This window comes from Temnothorax longispinosus, chromosome 8 (assembly GCF_030848805.1).
Source record: "Temnothorax longispinosus isolate EJ_2023e chromosome 8, Tlon_JGU_v1, whole genome shotgun sequence".
Lineage (NCBI taxonomy): Eukaryota > Metazoa > Arthropoda > Insecta > Hymenoptera > Formicidae > Temnothorax > Temnothorax longispinosus.
Window position 1 is genome coordinate 14,354,788 of NC_092365.1, and position 18,197 is coordinate 14,372,984.

The window sequence follows — 18,197 nt, forward strand, 5'->3', positions numbered from 1 at the left end:
CCGCCTCTCCTTTCCTCTCCTCTCCCCTCACCGCTCCCCTACGATGTCTACGACCCCTTCCCCTACGCGTCTACTCGCAATACTCGTTTCTTCGATCCTCGATCCCTCGAACATGCGCGTCACGTATACTCCCTACAGTCCCTGCTCCCTGTTCTTACCAGTCAATGGGCGATGGGCGCGTTCAGCAGACACAACTGTTGAGTTCGTCTTATCAACACTCTGCATTGATTGGTTGGTTCTAAAAGTAAGAGCCACGCACGTTCGACCGCTACTGAGCAGCTTGGTCTGCTGAACGCGCCCAATGACAGTCAATGAGCGGAATGCATTCGATATGTCTCTCGCGATATGACTTTACAATGAAGAAGATAGATCGATAGAGGATAGAGGAGGAAATCGATTGTCGACGTCACGAAAATATCTGCCGAGACTCCGAACCACCTCCGAACTGCCGAACGGTACGGAAACTACGGAACGACACGATCATACGCGCGTGTGGTGTCGGTGATATATATCGTATTAATCTTATATCATCTCATCATCTCGTATCTCGTTTCGTATAGCATAGCAAATAGCACGAGCTCTTTAGCTAACAAGCTAACGCTGTCTAACGCCGATTGACGCGTGACGCGTGACGCGTGACGCCGATAGAAGACAATAGAGAAGATGCCGGAGACCGTGGTACGTGTATCGAGAATCTTGACAAAATCTTTCTTTTCCTCTTTCATGTTTCTTGATCCAACGTAGTACATGGATCGCTTGATTACGTACTGATTAAAATTGCGTCGTGAACAATAGGTTATGTTTATTATTTCGTAAAATTAAACGTGAACGCGTCCGAGATAGATACCGCGTGTCTTCTTCGACTAGGGTTTATTCTTTTTTAATCTCAATTTTCTTACAGTTTCCTCTCTCGCGTATATATTTATTTAGAAGCAAACGACGCGTAATTGATTACGTGTCTCTATATTTTTAAGGGTATATAATTATTTAGAAAAACTTACACAGCTTGAATATTCTTGATCTCGTCACATAGATCTTGACATTACAGAAGGTTAATTCCTGTGAGTAAAACACACTTTGAATCAGGTGGCGGTTTCTTATAGTTGGTGAGATAAGTTAAAGATATATATATATATACATGATAAAAGTGTATGGCCAATATTCATAGTTGGATCTTATATTTAAGACCGTCTTAAGTACAATCTTAAGGTGTTATAAACCAATCACAGAGCCGTATTAGCATCTTAAGACATTACTTAAGACGGTCTTGAAATAAGAATCAATTATGAATATCGGCCTATGAATGAGACGTGTTGTAAATACATGTGTACTGTCTATATATACACACACATCAGCAACGTACTTCCCTTAGTGCCGATACAAACTTATATTTCTCATTGTCAGTTATATTTCTTAGGCACATATTTCTTTATAACTTGAAATATCTCAGGACGTATAAGAGACCGCTGCCTGATTTAAAGCAAGTTTTACTCAGGACGTAGGAAACCCTCTATAACATATATCAAGATCAAGGATATTCGTACTCTGTAAGTTGTTCTAAATAATTGCCTAGTGTTACTTGGGTTTTTTTTTTCAGCTAAACGGTGATCATATTGACGTGAAAGGTGCCACCTGTAAGCCTCAAGACAAAGAGACGACTGACGAAGAGAATACTGAAAATGACGTGCATTTTGTACCTATAATTTCATTACCCTTGATAGAAGTATCCAACAATGAAGAAGACGAGACAGAGATGTTAAAGCTGTAAGTTATACCCGTTGTTTAGGTGCTGAATAATTCCTGGATATTGATTAAGGATCTCAAGGGATTGTAAGAATAAATATACTTATGCTTATTCTTTCTGTGGATGTTTAGACGGGCAAAGTTGTATCGTTACGATACGTCGAATAATCCTGCGGAATGGAAGGAACGTGGCACAGGAGAGGTAAAACTGCTAAGACACAATATAAAAAATACAGTCAGAGTAGTCATGCGTCGAGACAAGACTCTCAAGATCTGTGCGAATCATTTTATCACTCCATGGATGGAATTGAAACCAAATTGCGGCAGCGATAGAGCATGGGTTTGGAGCGTTCTTGCCGATTATGCTGACGAACAACTCAAACCAGAATTACTCGCGATACGTTTTGCAAATGCTGAAAGTAAGTTCTCGCGTGCCGAAATACGTGTTTTATGTGCACATAAATTATTGCGTATATGTTAAGCGTATTCTCTGCATTGTTTCTCACTTTTGTTGTTTGCGATAGACGCGTCGATGTGGAAGGATGTGTTTGAGACGGCTAAGAAGATTGTAGGGTCTAAATGTGAGATTTATGCTGGCAAAAGCACGTCGGAGCAAAAGCGCGCTGAAAGTGACAGCGAATCCAGCAGCGATGTAAGTTACAGCGAAAGTACTGATAACGAGGACCAAACGAAATCGTTCAAGCGGAAGACTGAAGACTGTGACGCGCGTTCTCAGCAGAAGGATATTAAGAAAGAGACGATGGAAGAGAAAGATGTGGTAACGAGCGAAGAGACAATACGCAACGAAATCACAAAGTTAAAAGTGAAAAACGAAGGTGAGAAGTAATGCGTATGTATATTCGATGACACGAATATATATATATATTATATATATTCGAGACAGAGTTTATCAAAAGGCACATTCTGACATTACGCGCGCAGACATATATTACACATGCCATTGTTTCATTATTTGAGGCGTAAACGTGCATAGATACATTTTTAGCAATAATATTATGGGAAAGCTTATTAAATTTTGTTCCAAGCGTGTGAAAACTGTATCTACCATGAACATATTATCTGTGATTTTTTTAAAACGACGTAAATCTGATATGAACGTGCATTTGTACCGAAAGGAATGTATGTGAGGGATGTATGTTGACTCTCTCTTTGTCGAGAAACGAATAAATACAACGACACGTGTACGAACAAAAGTCTCTCGAATTTTATTTGTTCATTATTTCACAAAAATGATCGATGCATTATATCACATGTTTTTTGATAGGTTTTTTAAATGCGTGCGCGTTATGTTTTCCTTGATTAAGAAGAGTAAATAGCACGTTGTGAAAGAGTACATAATAATCGATATAAACGTGATCTCAACCTGCCTTTACTTTATTTAGATGTAACGTCTTAATCCACACAACCTGTGACAACCTTCCATTTTCTTAGACAATATTTTTAATTAATTTTAATTGTCTACTGCTATTTTGTGCAATAGACACGAGAGATTTATTTAACACATTCTCTGCCTATCTATTGGATCCGTAAAATTTGACATTTTCCTTCAATTTCTAAATTATTGTATGACCCAAATATGATTAATTATACATCGCTCTCTCTCTCTCTCTCTATGTATATATGATATATAAGATTATACAGTGTTCCATTTTTATCTTTCCACGCACGTATCTCCCAAACGAGAGACACGTTTGCGTGGAAAGTTTAAAATGAGACATCCTGTATATATATGATTACTTATATATATTAAAACAAAAGAACGTAAAAGGACGTGAACACGTATCACGTGTTTTTACTCGGTAGCTCGGTTGCTTTATAACTTTATACTTGTGTATGGCCGGTATTCATAGTCGGTTCTTATATTTAAGACCATCTTAAGTACAATCTTAAGATGTCACTAACCAATCACAGAGCCGTATTAGCATCTTAAGATATTACTTAAGACGATCTTGAAATAAGATCTGATTATGAATACCGGCCTATATGTTGTGTATAGAAAAATGAAATGTTTAAAGTGTTAAGAAAGAAAAAAGAAAAAGATTGCGTGAAATATGCATGACGCGCAAATAACGTTGGGTATTTCGCGTTTGTAGAGTAGAAAAAGCAAGAGAAATACTTACGTAGAGAGGAATGAAACTCTGAGGAAAATAATTTCAAGTAATGTGGGGTATCTTTTAAATATAGACACGAGAGCGCCTGAGTGTGTACCTTGTATGGTTCCTGTTTTTATAGCCACTTGTATAAAACTTGTTTGATGGATGAAATAATCCAAGTCATCCAAGATACACGCGACACACTCGGACTAACGATAACGACTTGGTTGCTCTAGATGTTACACTTCGTGTTAGTTATTATTATCATTAATAAATCGAGATTCGAGCCTATCTACAGCTCATCCCTCGCTGAAAAAGATTGCAAGATGTTTCGTCTCTCTTCCATCGTACGCTTCTTTTGATCGGACAGTTTCCCTCTATAAAGAAGTCCCTGTACCCGTGTCTCTTCCGTTTGTACAAACACGTCTCCCCGCTCGAGGATCTTCTCCATAGTCTTGACGTAAATTTTTGCTGCCTCTCGTTGTTCTTCCGGTAAAGTCTCTTCAAAGATTCTTGCCTTTTTCAATATTTCCTGGGGAAAAAGAATAAATATGTGCCTCATATAGAGAAAGTGCTTGTTATTAAACATAGTTATTTTTTAGCATAATCCAATGAAACGTAGATTGTTTTGGTGAACTTTTCTCAAGTCCTTTCGTGCGTCCTTTACCTGCCTGTCCTGCTCTCCCGCGGCTTTGAATTCTTCGGCTAGCCTATCCAACCGTTCCACGCATCCCGGTAGGCCTAAGTATACTCTCGATCGGGATCTGATAAATCGCTTCAAGTATTCGCCCGTAAAATCGGAATCCCTCTCGGGAGTGAATCTGATTGGTGTCGATTTGCCCTGTACAAATAATAAAACTACCGGGAAGTCGTCCTTCTTAATGTTGTAGCGTTGCGCCAGGTCGGAGTTATCCTTATTGCCAAAGTCCTTGACGCCCACTGTGGCTATCAGGAGATCTTGCGAATCTTTGGTATCGGCCGCTACGGTCGCGTATTGCTCGTGCTTGCCACCGTACGGAAATGCGACATCGAATTTAACGAGCGCTGCCTTAAACCTCGGGATAACCTGCGAGAAAAACGTTTTTCGTCACATTTTGGACACATATATAACTCTGTCAAGTTCTATACGCTATATCTATATATTATATATAATCAAAAATGAGCAAGAATACGCTAATAGTTGAATCGTTTTATTTTACGTTTTACATTTACATCCTGGGAACTGGGAACTGGGAACCGTCCCATTGACCACACAATGTTTTTTTTTTACTTGAAAAAGTAGAATCTCTAAAAAAATCTTAACAAGAGTATATTTAAAAAAGATTCCTGTATATTGCACGTAACACACTGTAAAACATGTAACATTGTATCTAAACATTTTTTAAGTATCTCTTATATCGAAAGCAAATATAGTATATGGAATAACAGTTTTTCAATTTTTCATGTGTAGTCATAAAATGAAATGGTAAATTGAAAAATATCAGACTAATTTAGCTTCCAAATTCGACTTTATCAATCACATCCTATACTACATCTATAATATTGCATTCACAATCATAATTATTTGTGCATATAGTTATTTAAAATAGCAGAAATTTTATATTAAAGAATTTTATATCAAAGAGAGACGAGAGAGAGAGAGAGAGAGAGACAGAGAGACACATGTCAACATTCAGTCAATTCACTGGAGTTTGATAGGGTCGATATCTTTGTCATAAATATAAAGAATAGTTATATGAATGTCAAAGTACGTTGTATGTACAATAGTAATGGAACTCGCTAACGTGGCTGATGGTAACCATAGTAACTATAACTGAAAATAGTGAAAATTGATCGTACTCTCTCTCTCTCTCTCTTTCCCGGTTTCTTAATTCTTTAATTATATCTTTCTCAAGTACATACGTAATATAGATACATATACAATATTTATGAGCATGCATAATGAGCATAGATATAAAATGCATGCTGTAATAATATGCTAAATGCTAAAGAAGATGCTACTTAAATTATATGTCGCAAGACTGTGTCAAGTTATAAAATAAAGTTTTTAATACTATAGGTACTATAGTTATAATATTGTATTAATCATTGATTTTATTCATTTAACTTCTGAGATTCTGCTGATGAGAAGAAAATTTCCATATTAAATCTCATCATCTTTATCGTCTTTCACGTTTTTCACACTTTCGTACCTTGTCGAACGAATACGAATCCAAGGGCACGCATCCTTTGCAATCATCACCGACGGTAAAATGCGAAGCAGCGATGACGATCAGGACGAGGATGAGCACGAGATTCGATCGAATCATGATAGGTAAGACGCGCGACATTTGTGTGCGACTACTCGATTTTCATCCGTCTACTCGAAACTCGACGTAATCACGTAACCACTCCGTTCTTGTCGTCGTCTATCTTCCTCGTACTTGTGCTCGTACTCTCGCACACCCGCGGGTGACACTCGCAAAAGGGTGACGCGTGACGCGCGCGTGTAACACCTAACACGTGAAGCAGCAACGTGTCCGGTCCGGTCCGGTGTCAGTTCAACGAACCGGCTTGAAGCTTCGTCCGCTTCGTCTCACACGCAGTTTGTCCCGATCGTAGTCAGAGAGAGTCCGATGAAAACTACAAACGCGCTAGTTCAAGTGCGTCAAGAAACAGGAATGGAATGGAAAATCTCCTACGTGTCCTTATATATTTTTGCATATACGATCGATCCTTTCTACTCTAACGATAACATCTTCTGTCTGGACTAAAGTTTATTCAAGTCAGCTGTTTCTTCTCTAGAAGGTTCTCCTTCCTTTCCAGTTCTCCCACTACTCGCATTTGCCGCGTGACAACGTGACCGCATGTACATACATACATATGTACGTACACTTTACGCATGTGCCATTGAACTGACTGAACAAGAATATAGGGATCAAGGGAAAGAACCTTAGGGAAAACGCCAACGGTCCTCACGAGTCTGGAGAAATCGACGGTCGATTATTGTATATTAAAATTGATACACCCACAAGTGATTGAAAAAAGTAATACAAATTTTATAAGAAATAGATAAAAAAAATTAAAAGATTTATATATTAATATACACGTGCAAAAAAGAAAATATTCTTTCTAATACTATGTCGTTTCTAAATTGAAAAAACTGATATCTCCTTTATCGCGCATGCAACACAGAGCTATATAGTTGATTCATTTTTCATTTTAACACGTACAGTGGTTGTATGACTTTTTTTATGTAAAAGAAATTACTTAAGTTACAGAGATTATTCCTATGTAATAATAATATTTTTGGCGACGGTAAAATGTCATCTTTTAAGATTTAAGATTCCAAATTTATTATTTCTAGTTGAAATCGCATTACGTTTATCATACATTTGAATTTTTATCAAAACGTGTCGAACGTGCCAAACATTTTTCATGTTTTCATCATATTATAAATAACAAATTAATTTTTTTTATCGTTACCAATATCTCTCACATACTAAATCATTTTCCCTTTTTGTGCTCTAATCTTGGTCTTCCCTTTTTCGTAGTCGGCTTATCCTTTCCTTTATTTAGCAAGGGATGAGTTTCTGCAAAATTTCATTGTTAATTTAGCGGAATACCGGTATAAAAATTATATATCAGCCACCGCCCGACTGCTCGTGTGTAGCTGACAGAAACATAATTATTCCAAGATAAAATTAAGCTGTGCGAGCATAATTATTTTACACGCAGGTGAGATCCATACCATCGATCGGTGCCCCCTGTAAATCTATATCGTGTGAACGATGTTTCTTTATTGGCGGTTCGTGTGGCGTTACTTGATTATCCTCCGAATCTTCCACATCTGGAGATATAGGTAGAAACTGAAGAGAGCCGATATCTTCAGTCTCCTCGTCGGAGCTGCAAAATGCAGCAACTCTGTCAATTGATGCAACGTCGACATCTATTTCCTCATCCTGAGCTTCTTCTCCTTGTACGACAGACTTATCTTCGTCGCTCAAATCAAATTCACTTTCCCTTTCCTCGTATTCAACATTTTCATCCAACTCTTTGAAATCCGGCGCGAACGCGGACCAATTCTCTACCTGATTTTGTGCCCAAATAGAAACTACGCCTGATGATATGGATGCGATTATCGGCCTCACTGGATGCCACTGGCGAACGAGGAGGGAGAAATACAAGCGTGTGTGCATCATACGAACAATTTTTTATCACGTTACATTTTATAGCCAAAGAGATTTATATGGTATATGGTACGTATAAAATCACGTTTCTTACCACAACGTCGAGTAAAAGCTCGCCTTTGGTCCCATGTAAAATTTTCACCAAGTTTCCGATACTCTTTTCCCATACGTATAACGCATGTTGTCTCGCTGACCCAGCGCACACGTATTCACCATCCCCCGAGAAGCAACATTTTTTCCACATTGTTTTGTTTACAAGATCTTGCAGTTTTTGTATCGGCTCGGGTTCGCCATCCTTGCCACACGCTAATATTTCGGTACTATCATATACGCGAATTACTCTATCAGCGGTATTGACCAGAAAACAGGAGCCTCGTCGTGCAAACTCTATGCTTTTTACCGCTGTATTACTAGCAGTACCTTGCGTTATTTTGTAAGAGGCTTTTACACTTAGCGTCTCAGCATCAAGAACTAAAACTCTACCACGAGCATTTCCTGTATACACGTAATCTCCGCGTCGGTCGAATGACGCTACTATATTTAAATCGCTCTGAAATTATAACAATGTTATTTTTACCAACGCCATACTCTCTCTCATGTTGTATCGCTATTAATTTCACGTAATAGCAATATTTTAGAATATATTTTTAAAAGTTGTATTCTTATACACGAGGATACACAAAAGAGACTCGACTGGTAACGTGTTTTTATATGTCTTCGATACGAATATTCGCTAATAAAAATTGATTTTATCAACATAACACTTGAGATATTTACTCGTGTCACGTTTCGCAATGTTATATATACACATGTACAAGTGTATGGCACTTCATAGTGGCCGTAGTATGTCGTTATATACGAATAATGTTAATATCAAACGGTATGTATTATATTATTACATACGTCTTCATCAAGTGGTATAACTCTATGTGTTCCTTCGACATCGACCATGACGGCGGCATGGCGCATTGGACATACCAAAAATTTGTTGAGATTTCTCGGGTGAAACTGTACTTTTAATATTGGAGAAGGGAATCTATATTTCTGATCACATTCTCCAGATAAAACGTCCCATATACATACATTATTGTCTGTGGATGCACTTAATAATTTATGACCATTCCTAGACCAACTAAAAGATACAGTTACGTTAGTATTTTCGTTCCTCCAAACTGTTCCTTTTCGTTATATTACCTTCTAAACCACGTATTCTCTCTATTTAAACCACTATACATATGTACGTTTACAAAACTATAAATAAACCGTACACAACCTCTCTTTTATCTTAGTCTAGAAAATGTCAACGTTTCAAATAACTCACCTCAATGAACATACCGGATGTACATGAGCACTAATAATTTTAGCGATACCTCGAGTCAGAAAATCCCAAATAACGATTCTTCCATCGTTGCAGCCCACAGCAAGTAATGTCCCTCTTTTATTAAATGTACAGGTTACAGCAAGGGATATACAATCTAATGTGCCATCAAATTCCTAGTACATTTTAAATCTATTAAAAATCTTTATATATCTAATTATTTCATTAATAAAATCACAGTTTGATATTGTAAACATACTTCTGGGTAATTTTGACCAAATGACTCTGTAAAAAAAAAAATATATATATATATTAATGTATACGTGTTGAAGGATAACTAATTTTATTATCATTACGCGCAAATATCTCATAACTATTTATTTACCTAACAGTTCCAAGTTCATCTCTGCAAAATTGATTTGTTTTGTTTTTTATGGTTAGGTTATCCACGCTATGTTAAGGCCTTCACACATAAAATGCCGTAAGGACGTAAAACGTAAGCGTAAGAAAATCCACCAATCAGAGTCGACTATTCCCCTCTTTAAGAGGGAAGAAGAGGGGAATAGTCGACTCTGATTAGTGGATTTCCTTACGATTTACGTCTTACGTCTTCCGTCGATTTGTGTGTCCGGGGCTTTAATCAGCTCTAATGGATTACATGCTTCACGACCGATTCTGGTATTATTTAATACGAGAACGTCTAGGGACTTGTCCAAGCCAACAATACTTTTGTTTCTAGGAAACATCTCTTCTAATTGGTTATTGTATATATGTACATATTGTACATATGTACATACATACATAAATCGGGAGGGGGAGGGGATATCATAAAATGATCTTTTTGATTAAAGATTTTTTAACATTACATGACATAAATAAACTTTATTGACTTTTAATACATAAGATACAGATAACCATTAGAAAATATAAAAGTTCTTTTTATATATATAATTCTACGTCTTTAATTTCAATTTATAGACCGCGCATTTTCTTATTGCTATTTGAGATTATATTCAATAGTCGATATACCGAGTTTAGTTTTCATCTTTATATTTCGTCTAAAATGCAATATTCAAGTACTACATGTTATATAACTTTTTTTTAAATTATACTATGTTTTATTATCAATGGCACTCGTTTATTTGCCACTTCCATCGACATGTCATTCGCTTGTACTGCTCCAATATATACCTGAAAATAGATATTTTATAATCTACATCTATTTTATAATTTACTATCTAAATAACGTTTACACGCTAAAATATTTGAATTCATTATAATTTTATTGTAAAGAATATACGATATTTTTTAATATATCTAATAAAATAACGCAACAAAAATCACAAGTGTCGTCCTATGATTTTTAACGTATAATAAAAATTTATTTGAGAGCAGAAAAAAGGAATATTAGATTAGAACGATTTTGCTTACTTCTCAGCTGCACACGCTCCCATCCAATCGGACATATCACGCATCATATGGGACACGTGTTCTAAATATTGCTTTATGCACAGCATACGTACATCTTCCGAGTAGCATTGAAACGGTGTATAATACGTTTCGTGTAAAATCATAATATTGCTACAACTTTCAATTTCTTTACCAAATATTTGCCACACCTGAAGAAGAAACATATTGTTGCTACGTGAAGAAACATTTGATTATTTGCACTTAATATTTATTATTATACTTTCTAGGCACATTCTAGCACAAAATAATGTATGAGCTTGCATCTTTATTTTTATTTTTTTAATACAACTTATACAACGTTGCTTTTCTCACCTGCACCCATTTCCTCGATAATATATTTCGCAAAGATTCTCTATGTTTAAAGCGTTGTAAAGCATAAATAGCCTCGATGCCTTCCTCAACGTTCTTGATCTCTTCAAATATGCGATCGATCAAATTTTTCACCATGCTCTCCAATTCCATTACAAAGTTTCTGAATTTCAGCATGTTTTCCAGCCACCTAGATTTTGTAACGTCCAAAATGTCGTCGCGGATCAATTTGATTTCATCGAGACTCTCATAAAATAGGCTCTCTATTTGGCGACACGAGGCATCGTACTCGATACCTTTTGGACCGCCGATCATTCCCACTTTGTTGCACCTATAGAAATGGTGTGCATTTGTCATACGTATATATTATTTTTACGTGTATAATTTATACGTGTATGATAACGTAGCCATTTCTATTTTGTAATGGTATTTTACTATATATTTATTGTTCCGAGACATGTGCGTGCAAAATACTCCATTACCTTCCTTATTCTATTGCCTTTACCTTCCAAATACTATTGAAGAATTACATATTTCAATGATATCGCAACATCTTTGCACAAACGTATCGATATAATTAAAGATTAATTCTTCATTCACATCCCAGATGCTATTCGATTGAATGAGCGCAGTTATCTTCGTGACCTGCAACTGATCTTATAAAAAAAAGTAAACGAATTTGATTTTACAGGAATTATAGCCAATTTCATCAATTTTCTTTTTATTAATTAAATTAAATTGTCTATTAAACTTGTGATTTTTTACATACAATTTATTTTACTTTAATTAATATTTGCTAACGCGGACAGTTTGTTACGTACTTGAAGCATTTTATAAAGCATTTACAAAGATTATTAAGAAACGCTGTCCTGTCAGGATGGAAGCTCGGTAAAATTGGCCATAACACAAAAATTTCAGAACACATTAAATATACTTTATTATATGCCGTTTTATATGTTTGGCAACAAGAGATGCATTTCCGAAGTATATTTATCCCATTTTCCGTATCGCCTTCTAGTATTACTTGCAAATTGATATACGTCTTACATTGATGTACTATTTGAGCGCTTATGGCTGCACAAAGTACCTCTATGTTGTTCCTAAAATAAATAAGTACACTTCTTTTGTTATCCAATTTCTTAATATGCGGATAATTTTAATTATTTTAAGACAGAGAAATCAGAAGAATCAAAGTGTTATGCGATTACACGCACAAATAAAATACGTGAAGATAAAGTTTAAAATGTCTTAAATGTCCATTTCTACCGATACAGATCCGACTTTTGATCTCGGTTTAACTTACTTTTTATTCTCTTCTAGTTGTAAGATTTAGAAAAAGATGAGAAATAAATTAAACCGAGATTAAAGTTAATCCACATATTGGTAGAAGTGGACATTAATATGATATATATATTAAATATAAAAGAAACCTTACGACATGTTGTAAAACGGGGATTCCGCCCAGATAAACAATATCAAAAATAGTATTTTCATCATAGGCTTTTCTTCAATCTCGCTTGGACATTTCAGGTTGTTACAAGCTTCCGACAGAATGTTGAGATACGTTATATTGGACGCAGCTTGTTCTACGCCTTTGCGAAGCTGTAATGTTAAAAGTTGAAAGGAGTCCACGCTCGGCGAACAAACGTTCTCCAACAGATGCACGATCGATCGAATTTCCATACTCGATAACTGATGATACAAACAGCATAAATTAAAATCTGCAAAAAAGACAACTTTGAGATATACTTTATGTTATTTTGAGACAATAATAAAAGTTTAAGTAAACACAAATGACAGTTAGAGCCGCTTGCGAGATTCACTATACATAAAATATAGTAAAATTCGAAATTAACATCTCACTGTCCAACGTTGCAACTCGTCGAATATGGTTCGTTCGCCTTTGCTAGATTGCGTAGACGTGCTCGCCAATACTTGTCGTATTTGTTTGATCCAATATCGTACAATTCTTTCAAATCTGCCGATCAACGCCTTTTCCGACTCCCGTACGTCCTTAGAAACATGCGGACCATTTGTTTCCGTTAAATTCAGTTTTTCGTCTCTCACGTCCATCTCTGCTGATGGTATCACGATATCAGATAGATTTTCTGCCGGCACGTACAATTTGGTCAAACCCATCGGCTTGTAAACCCATTCAGTTAAGCACATCAGAAAATTGTGTAGATCGAAGAACAGATTGTTTCTGATAACTGTTCTTGTTATTAAAGAAAGAAATATTTTATATATAAGATCGACGTTATAAAGAATCAAACTCAAGAATAGTACGTTGAAAATAAATTTGAAAATGACGCGATCTAAATTTGTATTCTGTTGTATTCTTATGATTAAAAACATCAATAATAAATATACGTGCTTGCTAATTTTAGAATTCCGATTTTCACATTTTCAGATTCCGGAAGCGTTATAAATATAGCGCAATAAAAATTGTTATTTAAAAAATGCAAATGCGGTATCAAATAATATATTGGATTAAACATTAAAAAAAGATACTTTCAGGCCACTCGCCACTGTCGCGCGCGACGGTCACATACATGTTCTCCATTACTTTCAACACGCACATCATTGGGTTATGATTAATGCTGCCGAAGGTAACCGTGGCATGAAAATTGTCGACTGTAAACACATGCCAAGGTATTCGCAAGAAATACACGAAATCTGCACTTTGGTTATCGTCCAGAATGGTTAATCTCGCCTTCAATGTATCAACTTGGAAGTGTACACATAATAACGTGCAAGCTGGATTTTCAAAATATTCACGAATTGTTGCACAACAATCCTCTTTCCAGTCCGAGTCCTCGATGGAAGGAAGAATCGTGAGATCTTTGACATATTGTACCTAAAACAGCGTGTCACAGGAATATTACCGCAAAACATTTTTGTCATGAAAAGATCTAGATCTAATGAATTAACTCTAAAATGCTAATCTTAATTTCTCTCTCTCCACGTAGTTGTTTATAATCATATACATATTTTTGAACAGCAAAAGTATTTCAGTCAAGTTATCGCAGGATTTTCTTGTTAATGTGTAAATCATAACTATAATTGTAGAACACGTGAAAAAACCTGTCTTTTGAACACAAAAATATCATTTAAAAAGATTACATTTCTCCAAAACTAGTATCAGATGTGTGGAAAGAACTAAAATGAAAATATACACATCGAGTTGCATCACGTCAGACAAGTAGCGTTTTTGTGTGATTACATGTGAAAGAATGAAATAATAATTAAGATACACGTACAAATAAAAAAAAAATAGAAAAGTGACATGTGTGTGTGTGTGTATGCGTGAATAAGTTAATTAAACTTGGAGGAATAACCGACCAATTTATCTAAATCTTGTTGATCGAAGACTGGTTTGATTGGTTCGGAAGAGAGCTCCTCTTCGATTTCAGGACTCTCTGAAACATTTCAGAATGGAAAAGAGCGCATATGAAATATTGCACGCTTTTATTACATTGCATACATTGTATATAATATATGCGCATTAATAAACGATTACGTGATTGATTAATCCAACCATAATAGTTACGTCGGATATCGGAGCAAATATATCGAGAATAAACGTCTGTACACATAAAATAAGTTAAAAAAAGACCTTGTCGACCAAAATCTTCCTCGTCTGTATCCATGTCCAAGAATTCTCGATGAGGATCCAACGGTGACTGCTTATCCTGCACTTTCTTCGTTTTCTCCATCTTTCACTTCGTTTCGGTTTAGTTTAGTACGTTAAAAACGATGGCGCAAACTTGAAACTCGTGTATGTTTTATATATAATGATAAACATTAATTAATAACTATTAAAAATAATCAGCGAAAATGTTTGACAGTAGTTGACGTGTCGACTGTCGACTCGCTTACATGAGCGCAAAACAGCAGCAGGCGGCAGGGTGACATGGGGTGATAGGAACGTCGCTAAGTAATGTTGTGCCGTATCGTATAATAATATCGATAAAACGGATAAAATGGTAACGGCACCCTCGCCTCGTCTATACCTCGCCGATATGCCGTTCCTCGGATCTGGATAACTTGTATAAGATACGATAACTGTAACAATTTATAAGATACGTAAATTAACGTAGCGACAACGAGAAATTTGCTCGTAATGTTCGTAAATCAAGTTGCTGTGAAGGAAAGAGAAGAAAATTTTAATCTCGCGCCATATTGAGCGACAGTCGTGTTGACTCGTGCGTATGGTGTATATCTGTATATAGAGAGCCTCTAGAGCTGCGTTCCAAAAATCACTCTGGTGGGTAACTAAAATCTATAGTTTACGTCACGTATGTACATACACTATAGGGCTGCGTTCGAAAACTTCACCTCTATGAAGTTGGCCGGACAACTTCAACGTATCGAACTTTCATTAATTGGAATCGATTGGTGGTCGTTTGGTGGTCTTTGGTAGTCTAGTCCGATCGTTTGGTGGTTAGTCGTTTTCCTGTAAAATAAAAATGAAATTTCCGGTGTGAAGTTAGCCGGACAATTTTTATTTTTCAACCAATTTAACTTTTTTATAGCTCATTCGACGCGGAATCGTTTGGTGGTCACGAATATCACCAGTAAAACGTTTGGTGGTCAACCGTTTTCCCAGAAAATAGAAAAAACCGTATGCGCATAATGCCGTGTAGTCGGAACAATTGTATTTATCACCCAAATTGACTTTGATAGGGCTCAATCGATCGACGCGGAATCGTTTGGTGGTCACAAATATCGTCATTAAAACGTTTGGTGGTCAATGGTTTTCCTAAGAAATAGAAAAAACCGTACTCTCACGCCATTGGTCGACTCCGTGACGTTAGCTCGGTAATTTGATGGATAAACATTATTTATCAATCAAATTGACTTTCATACGGCTCAATCGACGCGGAATCGTTTGGTGGTCACGAATATCGTCATTAAAACGTTTGGTGGTCAATCGTTTTCCTAAGAAATAGATAAAACCGTACTCTCACGCCATTGGTCGTATGACTTCGTGACGTTAGCTCGGTAATTTGATGGATAAACATTATTTATCAATCAAATTGACTTTCATACGGCTCAATCGACGCGGAATCGTTTGGTGGTCACGAATATAATCAGTAAAACGTTTGGTGGTCAACCGTTTTCCCTGAAAAAAGGAAAAACCGTATGCTCACGCCATTGGTCGTATGACTCTATCGGACTATATCGGTACTCTGTGCTATTAGTCAGAAAAATTGTATTTGTCACCCAAATTGACTTTGATGGGGCTCAATCGACGCGGAATCGTTTGGTGGTCACGAATATTGTCATCAAAACGTTTGGTGGTCAATCGTTTTCCTAAGAAATAAATAAAACCGTACTCTCACGCCATTGGTCGTATGACGCTCCGTGACGTTAGCTCGGTAATTTGATGGATAAACATTATTTATCAATCAAATTGACTTTCATACGGCTCAATCGACGCGGAATCGTTTGGTGGTCACGAATATCGTCATTAAAACGTTTGGTGGTCAATGGTTTTCTTAAGAAATAGAAAAAACCGTACTCTCACTCATGTCCGGCATTATGCGCGCATACGGTTTTATCTATTTCTTAGGAAAACGATTGACCACCAAACGTTTTAATGACGATATTCGTGACCACCAAACGATTCCGCGTCGATTGAGCCCTATCAAAGTCAATTTGGGTGATAAATACAATTGTTCCGACTACGGCATTATGCGCATACGGTTTTTTCTATTTTCTGGGAAAACGGTTGACCACCAAACGTTTTACCGGTGATATTCGTGACCACCAAACGATTCCGCGTCGAATGAGCTATAAAAAAGTTAAATTGGTTAAGAAATAAAAATTGTTCGGCTAACTTCACACCGGAAATTTCATTTTTATTTTACAGGAAAACGACTAACCACCAAACGATCGGACTAGACTACCAAAGACCACCAAACGACCACCAATCGATTCCAATTAATGAAAGTTCGATACGTTGAAGTTGTCCGGCCAACTTCATAGAGGTGAAAACTTCACTCGGATGCACACCAGCGTCGTTCTGTCCTTGTTCAACTTTTAGTAAAAAACAAAGATAGAATGACGCGGTGTGCACCCGAGTAAAGTTTTCGAACCCAGCCTAGCATTTCAGTTAACTAGAGTGAATTTTGGAACGCAGTTTAGTAGAGTCCCTAGGGTCCCTAGGAGAGAGAACGGGTCATGTGACCATCAGCTATTTCGTGATTGGCTGGCAACAAATACATAAGGTGGGCATTGCTAAGGTTCCTAAATTGACCAATCACAATCGATTATTCTTCTGCAATTCAACTGTCAATTTCTTACGACTTAAAGGCCTTCACACATAAAATGCCGTAAGGACGTAAAACGTAAGCGTAAGAAAATCCACCAATCAGAGTCGACTATTCCCCTCTTTAAGAGGGAAGAAGAGGGGAATAGTCGACTCTGATTAGTGGATTTCCTTACGATTTACGTCTTACGTCTTCCGTCGATTTGTGTGTCCGGGGCTTAAGCTGGCCACACACACTTTTTCGTAACAGTAACAGTAGGATTTCGACCAATCGCGTTGCTCGATTCGAAAACGTACGGCCGTACGTTCCCGAATCGAGTAACACGATTGGTCGAAATCCTACTGTTACTGTTACGAAAAAGTGTGTGTCCGGGCCCTTATGCTAGGTCTACAATGCAAGTCGTAAAGTCGTGAGTTGTAAGAATTGACCAATCACAGTCGATTATTCTCCTCAAATTTGATTGTGATTAGTCAATTCTTACGACTCACGACTTTGCGACTCGCATTGTAGACCCAGCATAAAAGGCCCGGTCTACAATCAGTCGTATGTTGGAGTCGGATGTCGGAACGTAGCCGATGGTCCAATGGAGAAAATTCGTTTGCGAAAAAGAAATTCTCTCATTGGACCATCGGCTACGTTGCGACATCCGACTCCGACATATGACTGATTGTAGACCGGGCTCAAGTTTTTCTATGTGCCAAGGCCCTAAAGCTTAGCAAGGGCAAATCATATTAAGGCTGGATTCGGGGAGCGCGCTATTAGCGCTATTTGCTAATTCTATCCTTGTTTTACATCTGAT

At 36.9% G+C, this 18,197-nt stretch overlaps 4 protein-coding genes across 5 annotated transcripts; 1 reads left to right on the forward strand and 3 right to left on the reverse strand.

The window, feature by feature from the left end:
* The first annotated feature begins 8 nt into the window (after positions 1-8).
* On the forward strand, positions 9-3,130 carry LOC139817604 (ran-specific GTPase-activating protein). The gene is made up of 5 exons (XM_071785837.1): positions 9-455; positions 561-678; positions 1,598-1,764; positions 1,876-2,162; positions 2,268-3,130. The coding sequence occupies exons 2-5, from the start codon at positions 664-666 to the stop codon at positions 2,588-2,590; spliced, it is 792 nt and encodes a 263-aa protein (XP_071641938.1). The 5' UTR covers positions 9-455; positions 561-663; the 3' UTR covers positions 2,591-3,130.
* Positions 2,947-6,686, reverse strand: Wbl (endoplasmic reticulum protein 29-like protein wbl). Its single transcript, XM_071785838.1, has 3 exons — positions 6,050-6,686; positions 4,525-4,923; positions 2,947-4,389 (listed from the first exon to the last, which is right to left on the reverse strand). Exons 1-3 carry the CDS (start codon positions 6,185-6,187, stop codon positions 4,150-4,152), a joined length of 777 nt encoding a protein of 258 aa, XP_071641939.1. The 5' UTR covers positions 6,188-6,686; the 3' UTR covers positions 2,947-4,149.
* A 481-nt stretch (positions 6,687-7,167) lies between these two features.
* On the reverse strand, positions 7,168-9,954 carry Rbbp5 (retinoblastoma binding protein 5). Its single transcript, XM_071785832.1, has 7 exons — positions 9,730-9,954; positions 9,604-9,629; positions 9,348-9,520; positions 8,930-9,158; positions 8,121-8,576; positions 7,588-7,996; positions 7,168-7,429 (listed from the first exon to the last, which is right to left on the reverse strand). Exons 1-7 carry the CDS (start codon positions 9,746-9,748, stop codon positions 7,344-7,346), a joined length of 1,398 nt encoding a protein of 465 aa, XP_071641933.1. The 5' UTR covers positions 9,749-9,954; the 3' UTR covers positions 7,168-7,343.
* Positions 9,955-10,234: 280 nt separating this feature from the next.
* Positions 10,235-15,348, reverse strand: LOC139817848 (uncharacterized). 2 transcript variants are annotated; one of them, XM_071786133.1, is made up of 10 exons: positions 14,740-15,348; positions 14,466-14,542; positions 13,635-13,980; positions 12,980-13,333; positions 12,559-12,844; positions 12,058-12,223; positions 11,629-11,774; positions 11,127-11,454; positions 10,776-10,963; positions 10,235-10,535 (listed from the first exon to the last, which is right to left on the reverse strand). In XM_071786133.1, exons 1-10 carry the CDS (start codon positions 14,837-14,839, stop codon positions 10,469-10,471), a joined length of 2,058 nt encoding a protein of 685 aa, XP_071642234.1. In that variant the 5' UTR covers positions 14,840-15,348; the 3' UTR covers positions 10,235-10,468. The 2 variants fall into 2 exon arrangements, with proteins under 2 accessions (XP_071642234.1, XP_071642235.1); XM_071786134.1 differs by having other exon boundaries at positions 10,236-10,535; positions 11,629-11,768.
* Positions 15,349-18,197: the final 2,849 nt, after the last annotated feature.

Excerpts from the sequence above, each read along its gene's own strand:
- LOC139817604 (XM_071785837.1), top strand. Across the intron at positions 1,765-1,875 it reads GAGACAGAGATGTTAAAGCT|ACGGGCAAAGTTGTATCGTT; the intron begins GTAAGTTATACC and ends GTGGATGTTTAG. Across the intron at positions 2,163-2,267 it reads ACGTTTTGCAAATGCTGAAA|ACGCGTCGATGTGGAAGGAT; the intron begins GTAAGTTCTCGC and ends TGTTTGCGATAG.
- Wbl (XM_071785838.1), bottom strand. The coding sequence starts at position 6,187 with ATGTCGCGCGTCTTACCTATCATGATTCGATCGAATCTCGTGCTCATC. Across the intron at positions 4,924-6,049 it reads ATTCGTATTCGTTCGACAAG|GTTATCCCGAGGTTTAAGGC; the intron begins GTACGAAAGTGT and ends TTTTTCTCGCAG. Across the intron at positions 4,390-4,524 it reads CGGGAGAGCAGGACAGGCAG|GAAATATTGAAAAAGGCAAG; the intron begins GTAAAGGACGCA and ends CTTTTTCCCCAG.
- LOC139817848 (XM_071786133.1), bottom strand. The coding sequence starts at position 14,839 with ATGGAGAAAACGAAGAAAGTGCAGGATAAGCAGTCACCGTTGGATCCT. Across the intron at positions 13,981-14,465 it reads AACAAGATTTAGATAAATTG|GTACAATATGTCAAAGATCT; the intron begins GTCGGTTATTCC and ends ACGCTGTTTTAG. Across the intron at positions 10,536-10,775 it reads GGAGCGTGTGCAGCTGAGAA|GTATATATTGGAGCAGTACA; the intron begins GTAAGCAAAATC and ends ATCTATTTTCAG.
- Rbbp5 (XM_071785832.1), bottom strand. Across the intron at positions 9,159-9,347 it reads CATCCGGTATGTTCATTGAG|TTGGTCTAGGAATGGTCATA; the intron begins GTGAGTTATTTG and ends TGTATCTTTTAG. Across the intron at positions 8,577-8,929 it reads TTATACCACTTGATGAAGAC|AGCGATTTAAATATAGTAGC; the intron begins GTATGTAATAAT and ends TTATAATTTCAG.